This window comes from Pteropus vampyrus, unplaced genomic scaffold, assembly GCF_000151845.1.
Source record: "Pteropus vampyrus isolate Shadow unplaced genomic scaffold, Pvam_2.0 Scaffold177, whole genome shotgun sequence".
Classification (NCBI taxonomy): Eukaryota; Metazoa; Chordata; class Mammalia; order Chiroptera; family Pteropodidae; genus Pteropus; species Pteropus vampyrus.
In genome coordinates, this window is record NW_011888958.1 from 2,436,074 (window position 1) to 2,461,219 (window position 25,146).

Sequence of the window (25,146 nt, forward strand, 5' to 3'; positions counted from 1 at the left end):
ATAACAAAGTTAGCCCTGAGTGCCACTAGCTTCCCCTTTACAAGGGCAGACTCAAAGCACGAGGCGAGGAGTTTCACCAGTTGCTCAACCAGACAGCGCAACGCGCTTCCTCTTTCTCCTGCTCTATTCGAGTCAAGACGGTCAATCCCAGCCCAAGGCACCTGCGCCCTGAGATATCTTCGGGACACCAGCATTTCCGGACCGAGGCTCGGAAGGGTACTCTCTTTAACCTGACCGCGTGCCTCGCCTGGAACTCATGAAATAACTGGTCGCCCCTTCCTGTTTCCCACACGGGGTTCCTCTGTCTCCGCCCGGCCGCGCCCCGCTCCCCATCCTCGAGGACACCGGCTCCGCCGCCCCGGCGGCGACAAAGAGCCGGACCCTGCCCGCGGCCGCCTGTGTCGACACTGGATAACGGACGCCTTCCTCTCTCCCCGGACTCCCCATCACGCACCTACTCCTTCCTCGCAGACGCCGACCGCTCACAGCTGAGGTTCCTTTACCAGCAGCCGCTGTTTTGTTTCCGATGTGAAGTCGCAGCCTTTGGAGCTGACGGGTCCAGACCCCGCCCAAAAGGCTTCACCCATGCCGTCATTTCCGGCTCTGGCGTCGTTGGAGGTCTGCCTGCGGAGGGGTGGGACCTAGAGGGATAGGGCGGAGCCCAGGGAAAGGGGCAGGGCTTCCGGTGGCGTGTTAAGATGGCTGGAGAAACCCTGCGCTCCAGCCAGCCTCCCACCCGGAGGAACCCGCCCAGAGTGCGCCCAGAGTGCCAGCAGGGGTCGAGGTTGTCAGGGATTTGAGACCGGTGCTGAGGGGAGGACCAAGTTTCTATGTAAACTGAGCTCGGCGTGTGCTTCTCTTGGCCTACAAGCGATGGCATCTTAAGACTAACGTTTCTTTCGTTTCCCTGTGGTGCCTATTTATAACACCTCTCAATGTGAATCAGCCGCACCACAACCAAGAGGATGCTAATTAAAATTGCAATTACACCCCCTACCTAATGAATCAAAACTTCTGGTGGGCGGGAAACTGTATTTTAAACAAATGCCAGCTGGGATTCTTGGACTCCAAATTTAAGAACCAGTCTTCCTAAATGGTGAACTTCCATAGAGCTGAAAATCTTGTTTTTGTAATCTCCAAACCTAAGTATCTGGCGCACGATGATCTAAGTCATCGATCCAACTAATATTTAATGTGGCAGAGTAAACAGACTTGGAAGTGTCATTTAATTCAAACATGGCTTGAGAATTTTTATTCATTTTTGTTTATGGAAATTATCTTCTTGGGCATGTTAGATTGCCATTCCTAATTTGGCATATGAGTTAAGTAATAAAATGAAAGGTAATGATCAGTCAATTAAGATGAAAATGTAAGCAAATGCAAATAAGTATTTCAATGTTAATGTAAGTACATTTCAAAAAAAAATCTACGTTTATAAAAAATAAGTTCACTCTGATCTACAGTATGTTAATAGTTCCTCAGTTTGAAACGTACATATGAATTTTCCCATTTTCTTCCTGACATCTAGACTGTCTGGCTATTTGGGATTCCTTCTCATATCCTTTATAACCAGTGGCTTTCACAAGTCAAATTCACCATCTTTTGCTGAACAAAAACTATTTCTCAATTCATACTGTTAATAAAAAGATGAAATATAACCTAAAAAAATTTGTAACCATTTTGACACCAAACCATTCTGCAGTCTTAGAGCTGGGTAAATAAGCCTCATATACACATTGTATACCTACTTACATTTATTTGCATAAGTTTTTTTTTTTTTACTTCATATGAAAGAAGAAAATAACAGTTTAGTCCAGTTTGACTCTCAAGCTGTTTTTTCAATTTTTCCACCATACCTAGTATTTGCCTGATGAGTACCTGAAACAGCAACTCTCCACAAAACCATTAGCCTCAACTATTACATAGGTTTACCAGGAAGCACTGTAAGATTCAGAATAAGTAACAACATAAAGTTCTCTAAGGAGAAAATGTTCTGGGGCTGGCTAGGAATAAAGCCTATAATATTGAGTTCTCAGGCATTTTTGGAAGATTATTTTACATTCATGAACAAAGTATCTGTTCGCCTCAAAAATGTTTTTCCCTTTAAAATCTACTTAAAAATTAAGCAGCATTTATGTAGTCTTTTAGGATAAAATACTAGTACTGAGTAGGTACCTTAAACTGCTAATCAAAGCGTACTCCTTGGATCAGTTAGCACTGGCATCATCATCATCCTAAGGCCCCATCCTGGCCCTACTAAATCAGTTTGTATTCTAACAAGATTCCATCAGGTGATTTAAACAGGCATTCAAGTTTGATTAAAGAAACTACTTCAAATAACTTATCTTTCCTCCTGTAAACAGATGTACATATTTTAAATTATTTAGAGGGTCAAATGACGAAAAAGCATATTGGTTTTCTGCCAAATTTTCGTATAATTTTATAACTTGAATGGGTAATATGGATTATCTAAGGTTCCCAAAACTGAAATTAGGCTATGGGCAAATGATGACTGCAACCCAGAAAGTTCATGCAACTTAGTAGAAATTTTCTTATGTGTATTCTCCCAGACACTAGAATATGCCAGTTTATACATGTCTAATTCTTTATATGCAAATCTGAAAAACAAACTCTGAAAACCTTAAAGTTTAAGGTTAGTGGCAAAACCTGACTTGAACTGACATTAAGCTACTAATGTAATGGTCTTTAACCCAGTGACTGATCATTCCTGCTCTGCTGCAGAAATGTTAATGTATGAACTTGGGATCCTGAGGCAAATCTCACTGGAAGTGTTATGCAGTAGACGATGTATATCCTCAAGGGTTTCAGATACTCACCCTATAAGATAAATACTGTGAAAGAGCAGAAGAAAACAAAGCAAGGGAAATTAAATCCATCTGAATAAACCTTCATGCTAATTTTGGTTAAACAAAAACAACCTAACATGCTTTAGAAGCAGTAATATGGTAAGAGAAGACAGACATGATAAACTGCTCAAACAAGGTGTTGGGGTGAGGATGAATCTGAAAAAAGGCTAGTAAATTAATTTGTAAATGGCACGGAGCATGTTTCTGAAATATTCCCTTGAGAAACCAGAATTTATATAATAACACTAAAAGGAGATATCTCCATAGACATATAGAGTAATCTAAAATAAGGTAATATCCTCTTTGCCCTTCAGTCACTAATATTCATAAAAATTAATTTAGCCCATATTTTCAAGTTAAGTTTCTAGTATGCACTGCACAATTACAGCATGATGCCATTTATTTAATAAGACTCTGAAAGAATGAGTCCCCAAGATCAAATATATACATTTTTAATATTTGAAATATTTACATAATAGAACCATGTCATGGTCCAATATTAAGAACAGTGTTTTCAAATGTCCTCTTTAAGATGTAAAAAAATCTAATAACTCAAGCTCAGTTATGCTTTTTAACATCCCCCCACCGCCACCAAATCTTTATTTTTCTTTTAAATAAATACTCAGACATGGTAATAGCCACACCTACTCTGTTAAGAACTGTTTAAAACTCGTTACGTTTTCAGGTAATTTTGCTCCCTGGTGAAGTTCTGATCTACAATAAAGAAATGTATGTCTCTAACAACATCAGTATATTTTCAAACTTTGATGAGCAGAGGTAAACAAAGTGTGTGTGTATATACACAAGCACAAGCTATAAACCCTTTATCAAAACAAAAACAACAAAAAATTAGTGGTAACTGCCTTAAATGATTTACTTTATCCTTAGAAATAAGATGTAAACGTAAAATGCCATGCTGAATTCCTAGTATATTTTGTCAAATTTTCCTAGTCTGTCAAATGGCCTAATTTTATCTTTTGTTTCTCAAGTTTTTTTTTCCTCATTTATGCTTTTCCATTTTTTTCCCAACAAAAGGGGTACACCAAAATTAAGCTAAAGACCAATTAGTGCAAAAATGCATTAAATAAAGCTCTCCAGAATCTAAGGATCTGACTCATCTCTGCACAATGAAATTGAGGGGCAGGGGATCAGTGATTCACAGTCCCTTAAAAAGAGAGGCTGAAGCAGCCAGCTATCAACAGGAGAACCCCATGCTATTCAACAGACTGTTGCTTGCCAGAAAAGAATACCATGCTCTGGGAGACTAATAACCTAATTATCCCAGACATTTGGGTTGGCACAATACCACGTTTCCTTTACGATTCTATTCTTCAGTTAGGACATGTTTACGGGAGCCCTCCAAAGCAAATCAGGGCAAAGTAACACTTTTATATATACATTCACACAAACACATTCATACAGATACAGTAGGAATGGATGGTCTGCTAATTTTCGCACTCTAATTTCAAAAATTAATTTCATGCCTTCATGAAAGCTTGCCAATTCTGATCAAATAGGGAAGGAAGGACTGGTATTCTTTCAATTAAAATTGTTCGTGTTGGTTCCTTTACAGTACAGTTCAATATTAAGTGCAATTCTGCAAAAGAATTGGGGAGTCATTTTAATATTTACAAGGAACAAATCAGCAGAACAAGATTATATCAGATAGGCTGTGTACAGTAGCTGCGGCTTATAAAACATACCAGTAATTTGTACCTGGTGAGTATAAAGAGAACCAAAGTAGGATTCAGATGTCTTTACAACCAAGAGAGTACACAAGGCATCAACAAATTGGAGGACAAAAAAAATTCACATTTTCTACATTAAAAAAAAATTACAGATCTTGCAAATGTCTTTGAAGACAAAGAAAAATTCAAAGTCCTTTGAAGGATGGGAAAGATGGTATCTGAAATGGAACTCTTAAGTGTAAAGAGAGTTTTACTTCACAAGACCAATTTTCTTGGCTTCTGTTTCATATATCAATAATCTCCACATTTTGACTATAAAAACTTCTGCTTCTTCATCAAGTACCTAGAGGAGAAAAAAAAAAAACAAACAGTAACACACACGTAAGATAAGCAATCAGCATCCCCCAACAAAAGCGAGTGATACTTTCAATAGACTTGAAGGAAATCTGTTCAGCATGAGAAATGTATTAAACAGTACATGTAAATTACCCCCCCAAAATGCATTCAGCAAAATCCCATGGCTTACTGAATACTGACACCACAGTACATTTTTGATCCATCCAACTTTTATTCTTTTACCTTTACAAATACTATCTTTATTATGTCTTGGAAAACTATTTCCTGAGGAAAGCAAATGTTTGTTACAAAGAACATTGTAATTTAGGCAGAACTAGTTGTACAACTACACAATAACTAAATACAGAGTATCTCATTTACCCCCCTACAAACAACCTTATAATCTTAATATTTATGGATGTTGCATTTAATTAAATATTAAATGAGAATATATGTAAAGCATTTAATACAGTGTCTTGGATACAGTAAACAGAGTAAATAAACTACTATGACGAGTGTCACAAGACCACTGAATTAAAAAAAGGTCATTTCCCCTTGGCGAATAAATCATTATATTTCTATCTACTTATGAGTTAGGTGCATCATGTCCTAACCACTACTCCTGCCCTCATCCCACACACATATTCGGCCCTCTATACCAGACCTGTAGTGAGGTAAAATGGAATAATCATGTTTCCTTCTATAGGGGGCAGCTATGACTGAGCTTCAGGACATCACTACCATAATGATTTGTGGCCTAATGTTGCCAGTACAGGTTAGGAATTAAGGAAACTGGATCTCTAGCCAGACTACTTGGGTTCAAATCCCACTTCTGCCTCTTACTAGTTAAATATCCTTGGTTGGGTTACTTAACCAGTGAGCCTCAGTTCTCTTATCAGTAAGATAAAGGAAACAGATACATCATACTGGTTCATAATTTAAAAAGTTAATATGCACAAAGTGTACAAAGTGCTCTGAAAAGTGCCCAATACCTACGTGATCAGTAAGTAAGTGCCTAAGAGGAGCCAGAAATTTTGATTTTCATAACTTTCCTTAAATTTCTCAATGATGATATTAATTAAAGAACTTCTAAGCAGACTTCTCTGAGCCACACTTGATCAGTCGTTCAAAACAACTGCTGCAACACTAACATGGAAATCGTAACTTGGAAATACAGATACAGGTATAAAATGCCTGAGGAAAGGTACAGTTTAAAAGGTCATATTTTTAATAAGAGCAAAATATTATTTGGGCTAAAAATTCCATCTAATTTATATGAGAAATGTTTAGAGGGTCCATAAGCTTTTATTAGAACTGGTTGAAAACCTAGCTCAATTGGTCTCCTCACTATGATCAATGAGACAAAAAATAATCAAAACCATATAAGTGATTAGTAGTCTAAGTAGTAGTATTTCAAACATCAAAATATTTGAACAGATCAAAATAGATTAACACTGACACAAGAAAATCTTCACTGACGGTAATTAAAATTCTGCCAAGGCCAAAAACTAGAATGCCGATTTTTAAAAAAGAATTTAACTCAAGTCTAACTATAAAACCCTCTCTCTACCCCAAGGCTCATCTTTTAAAGAGGCTGGACGGTCAGGAAAGTTTAGATTCTACCTCCAAGGGCTGGGATTTATTCATATCTCTCCTTTTATCTGAGACTCAGGATTATGGAATCAAGAAACTTTTCACAAATGTTTTATCAGGAAATCTAAAAAGCTGCATCAGGCTGGCTGGGCAGTAGAATTATCTGGCTTTAAACATCACATAGTGCCTGTACATAAAGTATTTCAACCCTACAACTCCTTTTGATTAGGCATCCCACTACGTCCTCCCTAACAACTTTGCAACTCAAAATCAAGTCCCCCAGTCACCTGTCATCTTGTATTACCTTGCTTGAGGTTTCTTCCTCCCTGATTCGTCTTTCCATTGCTACCTTCCCACTCTGTCCTTTGGACCACTATTCTACTTTATACTAACTATCCTTAACTTCTTTCATTATCGTTTTCATCTCCTTATCTTAAATGAAAACCTGGTATGTCCCCTAAAGAACCTGACTGACATTCCAAGAGCCTTCTCAGGACGTTCCTTACTTTTAAGCCTTAGCTTTCAAAGAAAGGAGAAGCTCCTGGATCTTTGCTTATTTCCATCCTTGTAAACAATATCTCCATTGAGGTTCATGAGATTGTACAGAACCACTCTTCCACTCCAACAGCAGCTGTCTAGCAAATGCCTAGTCTTTCACCCGCATTAGAGGAGCAAATTGGCAGGTGGTTCCTATATTTCTCTCCAACCCATTTCCCAACATACAGTAATTTCAATTTCTATGCGTAAGACCCAAGCTTAAAATTAAAGTCATGTCAAACAATGACATTGGCTCTGCCCCAGAAACTCTCTCCCACAGCCATATTTTGCAACTTGCCATCATATGGACTGATCCACCATTTGTATTCTTAAACATTCTACTCTCCATAACTTTCCCAGTTGTCATTCTAACACACCTCCCGCAACTTTATTAGATCCAGCAGACTCTGACTCATTCAAACCATCAGCTCTGTTCTGGTGTTATCCCCGTCACCTCCAGCTGGGGTTCACAGCTACACCTCCAGCAGATAAAATGAATTTGGCTGTTTGCACAGCCACGCCCAGGTCCCCTGTGACCTCCAACATGGGGAGCAGAACCCCCTGGCGATCTGTGGAGTGAGGACTCACTGCTTTACTCACCAGGGTTCTGAAGCCCCTGTGAGCCAACCCAGGAAACTCTTCATGTCTGAGTGCTTTTTATTAGAGAGAAATGGACTTTTTCTCCTAGCTTGGAGTTCACAGTCCATTTGATCACTCTCTCACCTTTACCATCAATACTCTTCTCCTCCTTCCTTTCCTCACAAAAATCACAATATTAGATAATGCAACCACTGACTCTACTCTAAAGTCCAAATTAAATGCAACTGGAAATTTGATGTTTAACCATTACTGACCCAAGAGACACCTGTCCAAGCAACAAAATAGTTTACAATCTTCAAGTCTCAGTTTAGATGGTAATTCCTGGATGCATTCCCTAACTGCACTCAACACCGTCAGATACTCTATCTCCTCTGCCCCATTTAAAACATCTCCATTATAGCAAGTATATAAGGGTATATATATTGGTATATTTTTCTTTCTGATAGTTCCAATGTTCCACCTTTTTATGCTCCTAACACATCACTCTACGAAGTAAATAGTTAATGAATGTTTTCTAAATGTATTAATAGATCCAGGACTTATATTTATATTCACACAAACACCAAAGGTGGGGAAAGGAGAGACTGGTTGGAAAAAAGAAAAAAGAAAAACCCTCATTTTAGTGTTGTCTAATGATGTCTTGCTGTGGGTGCCTCTATTTTCATTTAATCCATATTCAAATTTTAATTCAAGCCCATAAAAAGATGATTTTGGAATCAACATAGGTAGAAAATCAAATTCAGAGAAGTTTGTTCACATAGATATTAATTAAAATATTAGTAACAATGAACTTCTAACTCACCATGGCAACATCATCTAAAATGCTCTGAGGTGAACTATGAGCCATAACCTAAAAGAAACAAATAATTGTCATTTTGAAAATAAACAAAAAATTAGCAATATAGTCAAGAAATTTCAAGGTATCCTCAAACTAATATGGAAATTTCTTATGGCTGAAGAACTTTTCTGTAAATTTCTTTATTCCCCAAATTCTACTCTCTTGAATGGAAATCTGACACCATAACCTGGAATCTTAATCATTATAGTATCTGTTTTCTAATTCAAATCCAGACTTAAAAGTTTTAATGCTACAATAACTATAAGTGGAAAGGACAGCCTAAATCTGCAATTCCTAATGTTAAAAGAGTAGTACTGGTGGAAAAATAGCATTTCCTTAGACTGCGATTTAGTTATTACTTTACAAAAATATGGTGCTTCTATTACAACTGCCTTATTAAAGACAAAACTTTGCCTTCAAGAGACAACAGGAGGTGGTATACCCTGGTGCTTAAGACCTCCAGTTTTATAGACTTGACTCTGCTACTTATGTGACTATGTTCAAGACACAATCTCTCCCTAAGTCTCAATTTCTTTGCGTTTAAAATGGGGATACTATAAGTAATTTACACTTTCTAAGGTTGTTGGGAGGTTTAAAGATAAGGTCCTATAAAATGCTTAACAAAAGAATAAAGCCTGACACATTAATAATCAATCAATAAACACCGACTATTATTATGCTATGAAAGAAACTACTTTGCTCCTCTCCTCTTTAAAAGATGGATGACTGACAAAGGAATTGATGAGACAAGCTATTAGTTGTCTCTAATGTACTTCATTAGAGACTGTATGTACTTCAACTGCACTTCAGCAGCATTATAACCATTAAAATAAGAAGAAAGTAGCAAGGCATTCTCAAGGGCAGGGAGAGAGCAAAATTGGCAGCAGCTAGCAATTGTCCTCCACTCCCTTCTGAAATGAAAGCGTGGGAGGTCTGAAATAGAGTAGAGGGTTCATTTAAGTAGCTATGAATCTCTCAACTGAAACTAAACTATCATGGACTTGGCTCTGGAAAACTTTTTATTTTAGAAAGTATCTAATATCTTAAAGTTTTAATTAGTGTTGGGGGTGAAGGGAGAAAAACACTAACCTTAGAACAAACAAAATCAACTAACGTAGCTTCTTCTTCACCTATGTATTCTATAATTTTCTTATTAATCCATGGTCTAATTCGTCGTTCCATCAATATCTACAAAATAAAGTATGGTTACAAAATTAGAGATTTTTATTACATCTAGTAAAATCAAGTCTATAACCTTGTGATTTTCCATAAGATTAAAACATAGCTGAACTAAGACAAATACATATCAAAATATAATTATTTGCTTCTAATTTATGAAGACTTCAAAAGTACCACCAAGATGTCCCCAACGATCTATGAAATTCTTGGCCAGTCAAGATTCTAGCCACATTATCATCCCTACTTGTTATTTACAGAATCAACTGAGTTTGTATGCAAAATTCAAAACTACTTCCAACAAAATGATGAAATAAATTTGCTACTCACAGAATCCACAATAGACCAATCCAGGGGATATGCAAAGAGCTCTGGTTTGGCTGTGGGGATTTTCTCAATGAGACTCTTAATATGTTTGCGCTTTTCTTCAGTGTTTACAGTGCCTTTGGCAGCATTTTTATCATCTTCACCATAATCCAAGGGAACCAGTTTCCTTTTTCGGGGTACATCATCACTGTCTTCATCCTCAAATTTGTTAAAGACACTATCTACGGGGAGTTTCTTTCTCTTCACAGAATTAGGCTGACCAGGACTATTGGAAGCACCTACAGTAAAAACATTATATTAGCATAACGACTTAATTTTCAAATGTCACATTTTACAACCCACCATCCCTTGAAAGCAGTGCAAAATATACTTCCACAAATCTGAGAAAGATCCCAACTGTAAAAAATAACTCACTACTCACAAGTGCTAGAAAATATAACTTTTCACTTCTTCTCAGAACTCGAGGCAGCTGCAGATATAGGAGCACTAGCAGAACTATGAAAACAATAATGAGCTAGAAAGGCATATCTGAATATTTTTCTATCTACCTACCAAGAAGCATTTATTTATTTTTTCCTTAAGGCAAAATTTAAGTATTTGCAGGAGGGAAAACAAAGGAAATAAGGAAGGGAATGCAAACATACCCAGTTTAAGACTTAGTCCTATTTTTGGCCTATGCTCCTCAGGTTGTTGTTGATCTGGCGAATTTTCGTGAGGAATAATAATACCACAGGGAGACTCATCCCCAGGAGTGTTGGGGGTTGCATTGCCACTGGCAGAGGAAACAGATGGAGCAGAACTGATGGGCCTCAGAGTTGGTTTGAGACAGGGTTTCTGCTCTGGCTCTTCTTCCTCTTCCATGGGTTCTTCTCGTTTTTCCTCTTTTTCTTGTTTTTCTTCTTCTTCTTCCTCAGATTCTGGTTCTTGCTTTATTTGTGGTTGTCTGCGCCTCTCGGCCTCTTGTTCCATCTAAAAAAACAGAATAATCTGATAAACTCAAACTACAACTATACTCAATTTAGCTGACTTTTTGTTTTACATTATCTTTCATAAAATCCAATTTTTCTTTTATATTAGGAATAATGAAACACTGCCTGCTACTATAATCAGAAAGCCAAGTAAATCTGTAAAGTATACTTGGGTAATCTGCAAAATGTTTTCAAATATTTTACATATATAACCATTCTTCAATGGCTTGTATAAACCATTTACATTAACAAAAGTAAATATATAATACCTAATTCAAACTGGAAAGTATGTTTTCATATTTTTATTAAAAAAATTATAACCAGAAGTTTATTTTAGAACAGTATGGATAATACATAAAAGGCAACTCAAATCCTCAGCATGGTCATACACAATTTAACTTAATACTTCACAGAAATAATTGAGTAAGATATTTGGAAAATGTTTAGAATAATTAAAGTTGTAAATTGACTAATATTGATGATTTGTGTAATAAAGAGAAAGTACTAACAATCTCCCCCAAAACAGCAAGATCCATGAAGCATAAAAGTGCATTTCCCTTATAAACTAAACTGCATCATAGCTGGCTTACTTAAGATGACATGATAATACTATAAGAATATTATGAATGTGATAGTAACCCACCCTCTGGAGCTCTGCATCTGGATCCGGGTGCCCTTCTGCCAGAAGGCGCTGCCTGATTTCCTCTAGCTCTTCCTTCTCTCTTTTCCTATCCCGTTCATCTGCTTCCATTTCCTTTTCCCTATCACGCAATCTTTTCTGAAGAGCACTTCCTCTGCAAAAGAAAATAACAGGCCTTATTTAATACTCAGATCAACTATTACACATATCTCCAAAAGCATTTTCTTTCAATATTAAAAGATGCATGCTAACAGACTGAAGACTCTTAAATGTTCTGTATCTGTAGAACACCCAAGACAGCGTACTCTCTAAATGTTGCTGTTTATTAAGTGAGCAGTCTTATCATTTATCACCATGCCTCATTGTTAAGTTTTTCTAAATACGTGTCTAAACCAAGTAGAGAAGTAGCTTTCAGAGAGAAGAAAGCTCTCATTTTGTGCCTATTCCATAGGGAAACCCCAACGTGTAACTTGCTTTCTTGGATGCCAAGTTGTGAAAAATTAACACATGTAGTAATAACACAAAAAATAGCTATATATCTTCAATTAAAATCAATTATTTCTCTCGGAAAAAAAATTCCAGAAGTAGTACAGAATCAACAGAAAGCAGAAATTCTATCTAGCAGTTTATTATCAGAATGTTAAAATTATGAACTGCTATTTCATGATTCAGTAATTTTACTGCTGTTTTTCATTTTCTACCAAGTCAAATCCTTGGCATTCTTTCAATTTGCTAATTCCAATATTTTTATTGTTTTGCCTCCAGTGTATTAAATTTAACTATATAGTAAATGCCTTTACTGCATGCCTAAATCATGTGAGGCACATGAGACATTTTTTAAAAATCAAAATACTGCCCACATCCTCAGAAATTATAGTTTGGAGGGGGCAAAACAAACAATTTTACCACGGCGTCATAAATGCTAGAATGAGAATAGTTTAGAAATGCCAAGGGAACAAAGAGATGAGGGAAGGCAGGCTTCACAACTCTCACTTCACAATATCAATGGGACGCAAGGGGATATTTGGATTGCTATGTGACACTCTTGAAATATTTGAAGACAAAAATTTCTAGAGCACTTTATTATACAGATTAATTATAACTTGCTATATAAAAGTTGGACCTCTAAAAAACAAAGAAAAATTCTGTTATATTATTATGGATTTGCACCCCAAAAAGATGCATAGAATTGTTGATCTTCTTCAAATAACTCTTTCCCCCACTGTCCAACCCCTCTGAAAACAGCATATCAACTATGGGGGTGAATACAAGATGGAACATGAAGATCTCTTTCTTATTCTACTGTGAGAACTTGCAATCTGACAGACGAGGAAAAACATAGCTACTAAAAAGCTGAAAGTATCAATTCAAAAAGCAACGCTTCCTTACCTGTAATATTTGGGATCATCTCTATCATCATCATAATCCTCTAAGAATTCTTTTAGTCGTTTAGCTTCTTTTGCCTTTGAGGAAATGAAGAACAAAATGTGTAAAATTAACATAAAAGTCATTTAGATTTAGATTATCCTCTCCTCCTTTCTTGAGATTTTTCTTATCCATACCACATGAACTTTATAATTCTCATATACTTCATATTAAATGTAAACAATGGTAGATATTTTTGTCTTTTACTCATAAAACAAGTTAGATTTAGGACTTATCTGTGAAATAAAAACCACATATAGTATGCTACAATAAATATCCTCTCTGAATATAATCGTCAAAGTACAGTAATTTTCTAATGAAACCTGTGCACACCAAGAAATAAAACCGAAAGTTATCTTATTGGATCTGTTAACTGAACAAAAATATTTTATATTTCATTTGTAGATAGATGATGCTACAAGTAGTAGTTTTTTATGAAATGCAGGACTGAAAATGTAAATCATGTTCATAAATCAATCAAAAGGTAACGCCTACCTCACTTATGAATATACAAACCATGAAAGTACATGAACCATTTCCTCCTTTTGGAATTTCAAATACAATATATATTTAACAGCAGTTATTTCTAAGAATTATATATGTATGAATATGTAATATATAAAAGTATACAGCCTACATCTATATCAATTGTATCTACAACTATTTTATTTACAAAGCAAATAATAGGTTTCTGACTACAGTAATAATTTAACACACTTCATCCCAGTTCAAATGCCACCTCTGTAAAGACTCAAAAACTAATCATCTATCCATGACCAACTCCTCCCCTAGACAGAATTAGTCATTTCCTTTTCTAGTCCCACAATACGGTGAACACATCTTTATGATACCTTAAACACTCTCACACATGCTACAGTACCTTATCTCTCTGACAATACTACCCACTTGTTTCAAAGTTAGAAACATTAGTTATTCTTGTACGCCGAGTGTTTAGCACAAGGCTGAGATATAATATACACTCGAAATTTGTCAAATGAATGAAAAGCAGGCTGTTAGGCAGCAACGACAATACGTACAAATATCTAAATGAAACACAGAAAGGCCCATAGGTAAATACGAAAACAAAAACATAAGCTACGACTCTTGAAGAGTAGAAACTTCTATTTTTATATCAGGTAATTGTTACTTTAACATTTTTATAATGAGCAAGTAACTGTCTTTGTAACTGGATCTTTTTAAAGTTCTCAAAAATTAATGGGAAATTTTTCTCTAGAAAGACAGGTTTCAGCTTTGCTTTAGGAAGCAAGATCATTTCAAATCTATTACACAATGTTGTTGATGGTAAACATTTCTTCAAAATAATTAGGTCTCTTCCTATATTATTCTCTCCTATTTTCTAACCTAGGAATGAAAAAAGAATTCTAGGGTGGGAGCTACAATCCAGGAAAATAAAAATTATTTAAAATAATTCTATGACGTTAGAGGACGTACTATCCAGAAAGCCCATACTATCTATCTAGTTGCTGCATGCACGCTTTTGGTTACTTACAACAATTCCCTCTATGTCTCATGTTCAAAAGCTATTTGAAGAAGATTCCTAACTTCAGTGAAGTTTTTGGAAGAATAATCTCCAAACTGGAGATAAAGAAACTTTCATGAAATTCTGGCAAAGACAGAACACATGGAACATACTACTGAAGCAAATACTATGATAAATTTGTCATTTTACTTAGTAACAACCTATGCCAACTGCTTCACTGTTATAGTTTATCAAGCAATATAAATGTAAAAAACAATATGCATTATGATTATTATGTAATCAAAAGAATAAAGAATAACCTAAGGAAAAACTATAATCCATAAATGTTAAATATGGAAGACAATAATTTTGATTTATAAAAACAGTGGTCTTCTCATGACACTATTTCCTCCCTTCGAATGTACTACACCAATACAGAGCAATATTAAAATTTCTTCAAATTAAAAAATGTTGCAGATTTTTAATCAAAGAATGTTCTATAAATTCTCATTTTATACATTACTCTATGACAGATTTACTTTGAAAGTATGCAAAAAAAGATAATTTTGTTTAGTCAGCAAAAATGTGGAAAAGAAAAAAAATTTGGTGCACTGAAAAGTATCTCAAGGTTACTAAAATATGTAAACTAAATTATCTATACTGGGAGCTTGTACATTTTAATTATAAAGTTACTTCTAGTTAACAGTAAAGATTTGATCTGATTTTCATCTGAAAATCACTTATTTTTAACCTAGAATATTACCATTTCTCTTCTTCTTTCTTCTTCTCTTTCAGCCTCTTTCTCATACTCCCGGGTTTTCTTCCGTTCTCTAATTTCCCAATTCTTAAGGCGCTAAAAAAGAAATCATCACAACTTTAACAATGTATTCGAAGTGTTCTAAGATTTTTGACTTAGCTACTAAGTATCCAAGCTTTAAGAATAAAAGCATTTACTCAATTTACCTCTTGATAAGCAGCTTCTTTCTCTCGAAGTTTTCTTTCAAGTTTTCTTCGTTCATATGCATCTTCTTCATCCTCTTCTCGGTCTCTCTTCTTGTCTTTCTCTCTCTCGCGCTCTCGTTCCCTTTCTCGCTCTCTCTCTCGCTCACGTTCTCTCTCTCGTTCTCGTTCTCGCTCTCTTTCTCTTTCTCGCTCTCGTTCCCTTTCACGATCTCTGCTCTTTTCTCTATGGGGAAAAAAAAAATCTGTCAGTCTTTGTCTTCCTTTAAAAAACAAAGAACACCATGTATTATGAAATATACAAACTCACAAGCCAAAATTTAGCATTTGATTTCTGCAGAATTGTAAACTCCTCTATATGTGGCAGACAGACAAAGGGTATAATTCTAGCCTCAAATTCTGAACTGTATTCTAAATTCAATGTTAATGCTTACTGGTATCTCAGAAAACAAAGAAAAACCCTATAAGAAATACAAAGCACTAACGAACATGTTAAAAGATAGTCTACTTCACTAGTGATCAAGGAATAAAGGTGCCGGCAACGGTGTGAAGAGCATTTTGGCATGTTCCATGGATAAATTAAAACTGTATCAGCAATGAAAAGTTCTCGAATATTTAATTTGGAGTGATAAAACCAAACTGCAGAATATATATAGTATGACGCCTTGGATCTAAATACAAATATATATGTAACAATATCCTATTTATGGATTCATAGCTGTAGTAAAAGTATAAGAACACTGATTTTACACACGTCAAATTCTCAATAATGGTGATTCCAGAAGAGGAAGTGAGGGAAGAATTTTACTACCCAGTAAAGATTAAGAGCAATGGACTTCCAGTTCCAGCAACTGGTGAACTGACCTAAAGTGGTCCTCCCCTTCAGCTACAGTAAGGTGGAATTTCTGCAACACAGAAATGTATACTTGAAAACTAGAGGTATTTTCTATAAATCTTACTTTTTCTCAAAAAACAAACAAAAAAAAACTAGCTTAGTAAAAAGGTTTTTCTCTCATCCCTCCTTTCTCCCTTCTCTACTTTTTCCCTTTGTTCATTTTTGCTCCACCTCATTCCTAAAGAATTTGAGATGATTCATCCATTAAAATCAATATAATTAAGAAAAATTTTTAAATAAAACTAAACCAAGATGAAATGACTAAGAGCCACAAATAGAGTAAATATAGAATGGGAGGTGAGTTGTGGGCATCCAGTAGGCTACAGGGCCACATCAAGACACCAGGGGCTAAAAGTAGTGGTGCTAGAGCTCATTTCCCAGCATCCAGGACCTCAGTGAAAATGATTAGAAAAACATGCCCACCAGCCACGGAGACAACAGGGAATCTTGTCTGTCCAGAACACTGAGCGGACAGTTGCTGTGTTCTGGGTCTGTGTTAAACACCACCTTCAGATAGAAACTAATCCTAAAGTTGGAAATTGTTATTTTAACCAACCTTTTATGTGTGTGAGAAAGCAAGCGGGGCATGCTCTGTGGCTAAGGAATTTCTGATAACAGTCCTAGAGTGCTAACCTGCAGTTCTATTAAAGCTTTCAGGAAAACAGTACCTTCTGTAAAGCCTTACCTAGATCGACTCCGATCCTTATTTCGATCTGAGCTCCTTTCACGATCGCGGTCCCGATCTCTCTCTCGATCCCGATCTCGATCTCTCTCCTTTGTCCGGTCACGATCCCTATCCCGTTCTCGTTCCCGCTCCCGTTCCTTCTCCTTTTCTCGTTCACGTTCTCTTTCCCTTTCTCGTTCCCGTTCTCGCCTTTCTCGTTCCCTTTCACGCTCCCTCTCTCTTTCTCTCCGTTCTTTCTCAATTTCCTGTCTTTCTTTTTCTTTTTTGCCTTTCTCTTCTTCCAGTTTCTAGAAACCAATAAAAGTACTTTTAGAGTTAATTCTGTAGCTCCAGTATTCAGATTTTTCCCGGCGCGATGCCCAATATTGCGAACAACAACCAAAAAACCCAAACCACTGGTACTTTACTATTAAATATTTGCTGTGGTTTTCCTTGACAAATTAAACTGAAGCAATCACAAGACTAGATAGATTTCGTGCAAAACCATATATTCTATACAGACCAGGAATCTCCAATCTTGGATGCTGGGAGATTGTGTCAAGTGTGACTGGCCACTCAATGATTATATAACAAAAATGACCATGAAGATGCGCTGATTCATAATAATTTCTAAAAATACAATCACTTGACTAAAGTGTAATTCTTCCCATTATGAATTTCTGTAAATCAGAGGGACTACTGATACTAATTATAACCCCAGACTTCCCATTACCTGAAGGTTATTAGTTGAATGTTTTAAAGGGCAAGTGGGAAAGGAGAGTCAGGTCACTGTAACACAACTAAATAATCTGCCCTCTGGTTTGACCACCCTCCAAAAGACAAGGGGAATTAAGCTAAGATCTGTCTTATCATCTATGGAAACATTTACTCCCACCATTACAAGATGGACAACCCAACAAATACAGAAAGTTTGAAAACCACTCACTTCAAGCAAAAATGTACATAACTCACATTTTCATTTAACTTAATTGTAAAAGCAACATATTTATGCCCATTATGCCTATAACACAATAAAAATAAATCAACAGTGATAAATCCATCCTTGGAAGGAACGATTACATATTAACTTACAGATGCTGTGCTAGGACATGGATCGCCAACACTGGATTAACCTTGCCTACAAGCTATGTTTCTGGGAGGAAGAGCAAGTACATGGTTCACAAATAAACCAAATAACAAAGTCAGACCAAGTTTGTACCCTGACAAGATTACCAGTGTTATCACATGGTTTCTACACAAACTCAGAAAAAAAATACCCCAAACAGGAAAAACAAAACAAAAATAAAACACATTTATCCCTTTGGTTCCATGTTTAGAGTCACTGAAATAAAATTTAAACTGTAATTATAAAATGTGCATTTTTTCTTTTCTCAGTCATGTAAAGCATTTAAAACAACTTTAAAAAGCAATCTTACCTGTTATACTCTTTTTCTGTTGCTCATGGATCAGAGAACTGATAGAGGATTATGAAAGAAAAGCTAATGCATCAGAAATCAATATATTCAGCTGCTGTGCCAGTCTACATCAAAGTAGAATGCAGGCAAAGCCAATACTGAATACATTGAAATTACAAAAGGAAGAGAAAAGAAATGGTAGAAAGAGGACAGAAACTGAAAGCTATTTAAAGGGTCAAATTCTAATTTCTGAAACAGTTCTAATGGAATATAAAAATTTAAATTGTAAAATGAGGCTAGACTACATAAAACTTACCTCAGTATCATACACTTATAAAGAAATTTGTATTTTTCTGAGATAATAGATACTTACAGATTATTTTAGCTGTTCCAATAATAATTTCTTTTGTAGAATTCCTCAATTTTTTAACTCTTGCTTATTGCGCTACTTATTATAGTTTCACGTATGTAAATAATAATTTGTTTAGAAACTCATTTCAAAAGTTTTGTTCTAAGTAAATGAAAAAGTGAATGAATCTGGTCCTGGTCCATAATAAATGCATTTCTAAAAGATTATATATGCAGTAAATAGACACACACACACACACACACATATATATGTAATTTTAAGACAATAACTGGAGAGAAAAAAGATATGAAGTGGGTCTAAAAAGATGTAAGAAAGTAAAGAAATAATGAAAAGGACAGAAAAAAAAAATCATAAATCTTACCTCATTCTCTCTTCAGACTCGTCCGTGCTGTAAATGGACGCCCCCTGCCACGCTGATACCCTGACAGTCTGTGGTTATTTAATAAACTCATACCAAAACATGCAAAGGTTCACTGAGCTCATTTTTTGTTACTCAAATTTTAAACATTTCTTTTAACCATACCACCCAATAAAAAGAACAGTTTTTCTTTTCCATTTTGATTTTTAAAAGCACATTTCGTAAATTCAAAACATTCCCCCCCACAGTGAAAGAAATCCAAGGCAGTCAAATGCCTGACAGCTTCTCAAAACCCGAAACAAAAAACCTGAAATAAATTTTTAAAAAAAAAAATTCCCCAAAACTTAACAAAGGCAAGAAAAGGGTTAAAAAAAAAAAAAAAAAACGGGGTAAACCACACACACAACTATATACCATTTTCAAGCTTACTCAGACCCTGAATTTGAGTACTGAACCTAACCAAAAGTATTCCTCTCTAATGACTTCCCACAGACTACCCTTTTAACTCTCAAAATCAATTTGGGAAAACTGCATTTGTGCTTTTCGACATGTAATTCCTGAAAAAGCACTGTGTATGTGAGCTAGGGCTGGGCCTGGATAATAAGTGTTCAGCAGCACTGACTCAATGGCATGAACTGTCAACTTGGAATTTTGAAAGCAATAAGAATAAGATTACATAAAAGAAAAAATGAACACTTAGCATTTCACTAAATAAAAGGCCACTTAGTCTTATGAGTAAGAAACAGTAACACAGTATCTTTAACATCAAAATACTTTTCATGCAATGTCTGCATTTCCCCCGTCCATAAGCATCACCATCAACGTCAGCGAACATTCACAGATGCACTGTCATTGAGAGAAGCTTTCAATAGGCAAAACTCGTGAGTGGGATTTACTATCACAAATACCCATTTCCAAGCCAGTTACCCCTTTGCATATTTTTCTGAGGGGGCATCCATAAATATAATAAAAAACAGAAGCTCATACTTACATCCTATTCCTTGTTACTTTCCAAGCTGAGTGTTTCATCTTGCATTAGTCACCATATGATCTCTATCATAATGGTGGGGGTCAATGAATAGATTAGCTTTATGGGCATTTACAGTTCTTCCATGCATCTAAAATTTGGTACGTCTGGTAACCACTGACCTACTTTTTAAAATCTCCCCCTCTCAACTTAAATCTATACAAATATAAATCTTAAATTTTAATCTCAGCTCTAAAGGTTTTCCTAAGATTAAGTTAAATAACTGCCCCCGAAATACACTACATACAGTGTATGTTATTCTGCCCCCTTGAATCTAGTTTAAATCTGACCTTGATGTTTATGTTGAAATCTAAAAATAAAATTAGCTCTCAATCATATTAAAGTGAGATGACTGTAGAGTAGTCAGTAATTGAAAAAAACTAAGTACAATATGTCAAGGACCACTTTAATATGGTATTGGCCTTCTACGGTATTGATCTTCTGTTTGTTTCTATCTAAATATCAATTAAACCTAAAGAAAGCATTTAAAATTATATTCTAATGTAAGGTGATTTTTTTTTTGTCTGTTTGCTTTGGATTCTGTAAAAAGTCTAGATTGGTATCAAGTGAAAAAAACAAGAATACTACCTTGTGTGTGTCTCTGAATTTGCTGATTTCTCGGGATATCAGGTCTCTTTTGTCTTCTTCCATTTCTATAGCATTTATATCCTCCTAAAAGACAAGGGGGACAGGAGAGAATGCATAAAGATTAATCTAATAAAAAAGGTTAGGTATTCTGTACAGATCTTACAAAATAAAGACATAAATAAATAAAAAGATCTTATATAATAACAAATTTAATGATCTAAGTTAGTGAAAAATCAGACAGAAATCACAAATCTTGGCAATTAGCAGTAAACATAATTATTGTCAAAGCCTACAATGTAAACAAACCTTAGTGATGAGCGGATAAGGGATCAGTGGTGCCACCGGAAATCTGCGGAAAATCTGCGGAAAAATCCACAAAGACTTTAAGAAAAAAAGCACAAGAGTTCATATTCTGCAAAACAATGCTCTATATACTGTAAGTAATGCAAGATTTCTGTGACTTTTGATTTCAAATTACTTAACTAAAAAAAAAAAAGATTTACTCTAACTCTTCCCATTAATCCACCACCTCCTCTCCTTCTAACACCTGCAAGCAATGGAATAAGGAGGGGTCTCATACTAATGAGACTGTTCCCTTGATGCTCTCCCTCAAAGATGGAGGAAACAATCATACCAAGAAAATGTACCAATAATTCCCGCCATAGAGCAGGATTTCTTTGATCTCCTCCCAGCCCATATCAACCAAATGTCTAGTTATTTTCTCCTTTACCATTAATGGCAGAGAAAGAACACTCTACAGGCCTCGATTACTCTGTACCTGCCTAACTCTACCAATTACCATTCCCAACTATCAGCATTTCACCAGACAGGTTTTTATGACCATGTGAAGAAGAACGAGCCAAGTAATAACAGAAATGTATTTGGCCACAAAGAAAATTGAAGATGACCTACTAAGGCAATGAAATCCAAAATAGTTTGAACTGTATCTGCCAGTTACATCTCATGTTCTGTTATTAAATCACGTTCCAGAGTACTTTATGGTATATGCAATCCATGCACATAACATACTTCCAATACTTTTAAAGAATACTCGTCATAATTTCGAGTATAAGAAAACCAAACATTTTCTTTTAATGTGGACTCCCTGTTCAACTAGCTTGGTCTGACAAAGAGTGGTGATAATATAATACACCAAGAAGTGTTTCATCTAGTGCTGCTCTTTCACAGTCCTCCAGTTCCAAATTTGAACAGCATTATTGTCCATAGAGGGGAATGAGACATAGTTTATATCCTCAATGAATGAGACCGGCATCCTGCTTGAAGCAGAGACAGAACAAGGATAATTAGGTAGTACGGCTATGAAGGGGTTGGCATTGTTTTGCCTAACAAAAACAAAAGCAAAGATAAAAATATCTTACTTTACCCCTTCATATGAGTTCCTACACTTCATCACTCAAATTTTTTTTTCTTAATTTGAATCCACAGATAAGCACAAGCTTCCATGCCAGTGCATTTCAAACACAGAAACAGGAATGTTTTGGTAAAAAACTTAGGAAGTTAATCGGTAAAACGTGGTCAAGTTAGGCTTAACATATTGTTATAAATGCTAGTCATTCTGCTTTCCCATCAAAAGTTGAAATGTAAAAAGCACAAAAGTGACACTAAAAAAGTAAACTGTAGAAATGACTCTTGTCAGAAATCAGTAACACATACGTCCTCCTTCTTTTCCTTTTTCTTCTTCCTGGGATGAGAGTCAGATTCTTGTGAAGGGGCATTGAGCTCGCTGGAGTATTCTCGTATTAAAACTTCAATGGCCCCTTTGATCATTTGATCTCTTCTCTTAGTTTCTTCATCTAAGGCTTCTTCATCATCATTAGTGACAGTTTCTGGCCTGGCATTCTTAAAAAATAATAATAATAACAAGGCAAATTCAGGAGTGGGAGGGGGGGTAAATCAAACAAGAAAATCATTCTAAATCGAGTTAATATACAAAACAAACATGTTTTCTCCAAAACAGCACTGTAGTCCTTTTAAACACAGATTTGATTTTGTTCTTAACTTTATAAAACTAGACTTGTTTTATTGTTTTTTTCCTTAAATACCGGTATTTCATCATTTTCTTTTCCTTTCTTCCCTTAATAACTAAGTCTGACCCCTAACCAACTACAGAAAGATTAAATCACAGGACTAGTACACTGCACAAAATATCTGGCAAGCTTTCACAATTCTTCAGATTGTCTTGCTCAATACTTGAACAAAAAGACTTTTACTAAGAAATTAACTTCTTCAAAAGTTGAAACTTTAAGTGAAAAAAAGCAAAATCCAGTTTTATGTACACTATGCTATCACTATTTGAAACAAAAGCACGTGTAGGGTGAACAAACAAAAAAACACTAGATAGCTTTATACAACAAAATGCAAGCATGAGATAGGTCAGGGGCTGAAATGATGGCTTTTTCCCCTTCTGCTTCCTATCTCTATATGTGGGAATATTATTTATAGGAATCATATACACTAAGAAGGAATCAACTCAAAGCCCTGCTCAAGTCTTTCTCATGACTTGCATGTGTAACTTTATAAAATATAAAAATACAAAATTCATTTTATAATGTTTCTCACAAATAAGCTCCTGACTATAAGACTTCATTATTTTTAAAAAGTCAATTGCTATCTGCGTTAATGTGGGGGGAAAATTACTAGCTTCTAATGTGCTATTTTTCTTGTTTCTAAGTTTTATTGCAAGTCCCCTAGTAAAGGAATTAGCCCAGTTCAAAGCAAAAATTTAGAGAATGACCTAAAAACCTTGGATAATTTCCAGTTACTCTCGACTCCCCTCTTCTTAAAACTTATAAAGGTGGAAGAGTATGACAAAGAAGCAACAAGATAAACATAAAGGTCTATGTGTACAAAAACTTCTAACTTAAAACTATATACACATGCATACCCCAAAGTATTTATCAATTTAATTGGTAAAAGTATACCATACACATTTTTAGATATACAAACATGAACAATGCTCTTCTGCACAAATGTGGGCTCCTGGTCACAACTCTATTATGAGTTTCATGCCTTGTGGTATATAAGCTAGGAGTGATTTCTTCACCACCAGCATTCTGAAAGCTATCTCCAACGAATACTTATTCAACAGCATCTATTTCTTAAATAACTATGCTCAACAAATTAAGTGCCTACTGTGTGCAAGATTCTATGCTAGAAGGCAAAAAATTCAAAATTGAAAAAGGAATAACTTTGCCCTAAACCATTTAACAAAAAAAGCTAACAGGTTATGGCAGAGATAATTCCATTTAGGTCACTGTGGTATTATAAAACTAACCACTCTAAGAGTTCCTTACTTTCTCAAATCTGCTTCTTCATCCAGTCTTCTTGTAGCCAACTTTCTACTTGGCATCTTAGATAAAGACAAGATGCTTTACCCAAGGACTGTAATTAAATTGTTAAATTCACCAAAAATGTTGTAAACTATAATTGTGGTGAGGTGCTTTCTTACTTTAATAATATATCACAATAAGGTCTTTATGAAGCTTTCACTAAAATACCTTCAGTAAAACTCTTTTTCTGTATTCATTTTAAATTAAAGAATGAACACTCCAGTAACTTGTCATTGAAACTGTAGGTGCTGAGACACACGCACATGGCTATTTCAGCCCAAATCCTCAGCTGCTGAGACCTAAATTCTTTACTGTGGAGAGTATCCAGGCCGTCTTTAGCTTTTCCCTCTTACATTCTAAATTCCTTTCCATGAACTCCCTCCATCTCCATGCTCTTCTAAGCATAAGGATAAAGTGGGGTTAATAAATACAAAGGGAGGATATGGTTCCATAATGTAGTGGTTAGCCTGTCTGTTTTACATGCAGAAGGTCCTGGGTTCGCACCCCAGTGGAGCCATGGTCCATGGTCTATGGCCATGCCGCCCTGAACAAGCTTGATGTCTGATCTTGGAAGCTAAGCAGGGTCGGGCCTGGTTAGTACTTAGATGGGAGACCACCTAGGAAGACCAGGTGCTGTAGGCATAAATAATAAAAACATAGGCCTACTCATCAAAAAATACTTATAGCCCCTAAATTCCTTACTACCACCAGCCTAAATTAAAATTTCAAAATTAGCAGAGCTGGTCTTACCTAAATTAGAAATACAGCATTTGGAATGAACTAATTCACACTATCTTGCAAATGACTATTGCCCTCTGATCTCTAAAGAAAATGTACGTTTAGAAGGAAAAATTAGTCCAAATCTCTTAAATGATGGCTACTGTAAGAAAAACAAAAATAAACAGATATGTCATGGAATGAAAAGTTATTTTTAGTTTCAACTTGCTCTATCTCTGGGTCCTCAACCATAAACAATTTTCCGATTTCCAGTCTCTCCTTCCACTTAATAAACTGAAAGCACATTCAATAATACTGAGCAGTAAA

The 25,146-nt window shown here is 35.6% G+C and overlaps 2 protein-coding genes and 1 pseudogene across 5 annotated transcripts in view; 1 reads left to right on the forward strand and 2 right to left on the reverse strand.

Annotated features, from left to right (window-relative positions):
- Positions 1-613, reverse strand: part of PSEN1 (presenilin 1) — a 58,615-nt gene extending 58,002 nt beyond the window's left edge. Inside the window, exon 1 of one of the 2 annotated variants that reach the window (XM_011370910.2) lies at positions 455-613. The gene's annotated coding sequence lies outside the window, so the exon portion shown is untranslated. The remainder of the gene's footprint in view (positions 1-454) is intronic. The other variant, XM_023537056.1, reaches the window with a different exon arrangement.
- Positions 614-1,741: 1,128 nt separating this feature from the next.
- RBM25 (RNA binding motif protein 25) overlaps positions 1,742-25,146 on the reverse strand; it is a 44,405-nt gene continuing 21,000 nt past the window's right edge. For all 3 annotated transcript variants that reach the window (XM_011370913.2, XM_011370911.2, XM_011370912.2), the window contains 13 exons: positions 22,427-22,612; positions 21,059-21,112; positions 20,753-20,836; positions 17,016-17,302; positions 15,439-15,661; positions 15,239-15,328; positions 12,960-13,033; positions 11,574-11,724; positions 10,607-10,931; positions 9,966-10,240; positions 9,549-9,647; positions 8,424-8,471; positions 1,742-4,898 (listed from right to left, as the gene is read on the reverse strand). In XM_011370913.2, the coding sequence (XP_011369215.1) occupies positions 4,806-4,898; positions 8,424-8,471; positions 9,549-9,647; positions 9,966-10,240; positions 10,607-10,931; positions 11,574-11,724; positions 12,960-13,033; positions 15,239-15,328; positions 15,439-15,661; positions 17,016-17,302; positions 20,753-20,836; positions 21,059-21,112; positions 22,427-22,612 (1,989 nt within the window). In that variant the 3' untranslated portion in view covers positions 1,742-4,805. The remainder of the gene's footprint in view (positions 4,899-8,423; positions 8,472-9,548; positions 9,648-9,965; positions 10,241-10,606; positions 10,932-11,573; positions 11,725-12,959; positions 13,034-15,238; positions 15,329-15,438; positions 15,662-17,015; positions 17,303-20,752; positions 20,837-21,058; positions 21,113-22,426; positions 22,613-25,146) is intronic.
- On the forward strand, positions 24,629-24,744 carry LOC111746141 (annotated as a pseudogene).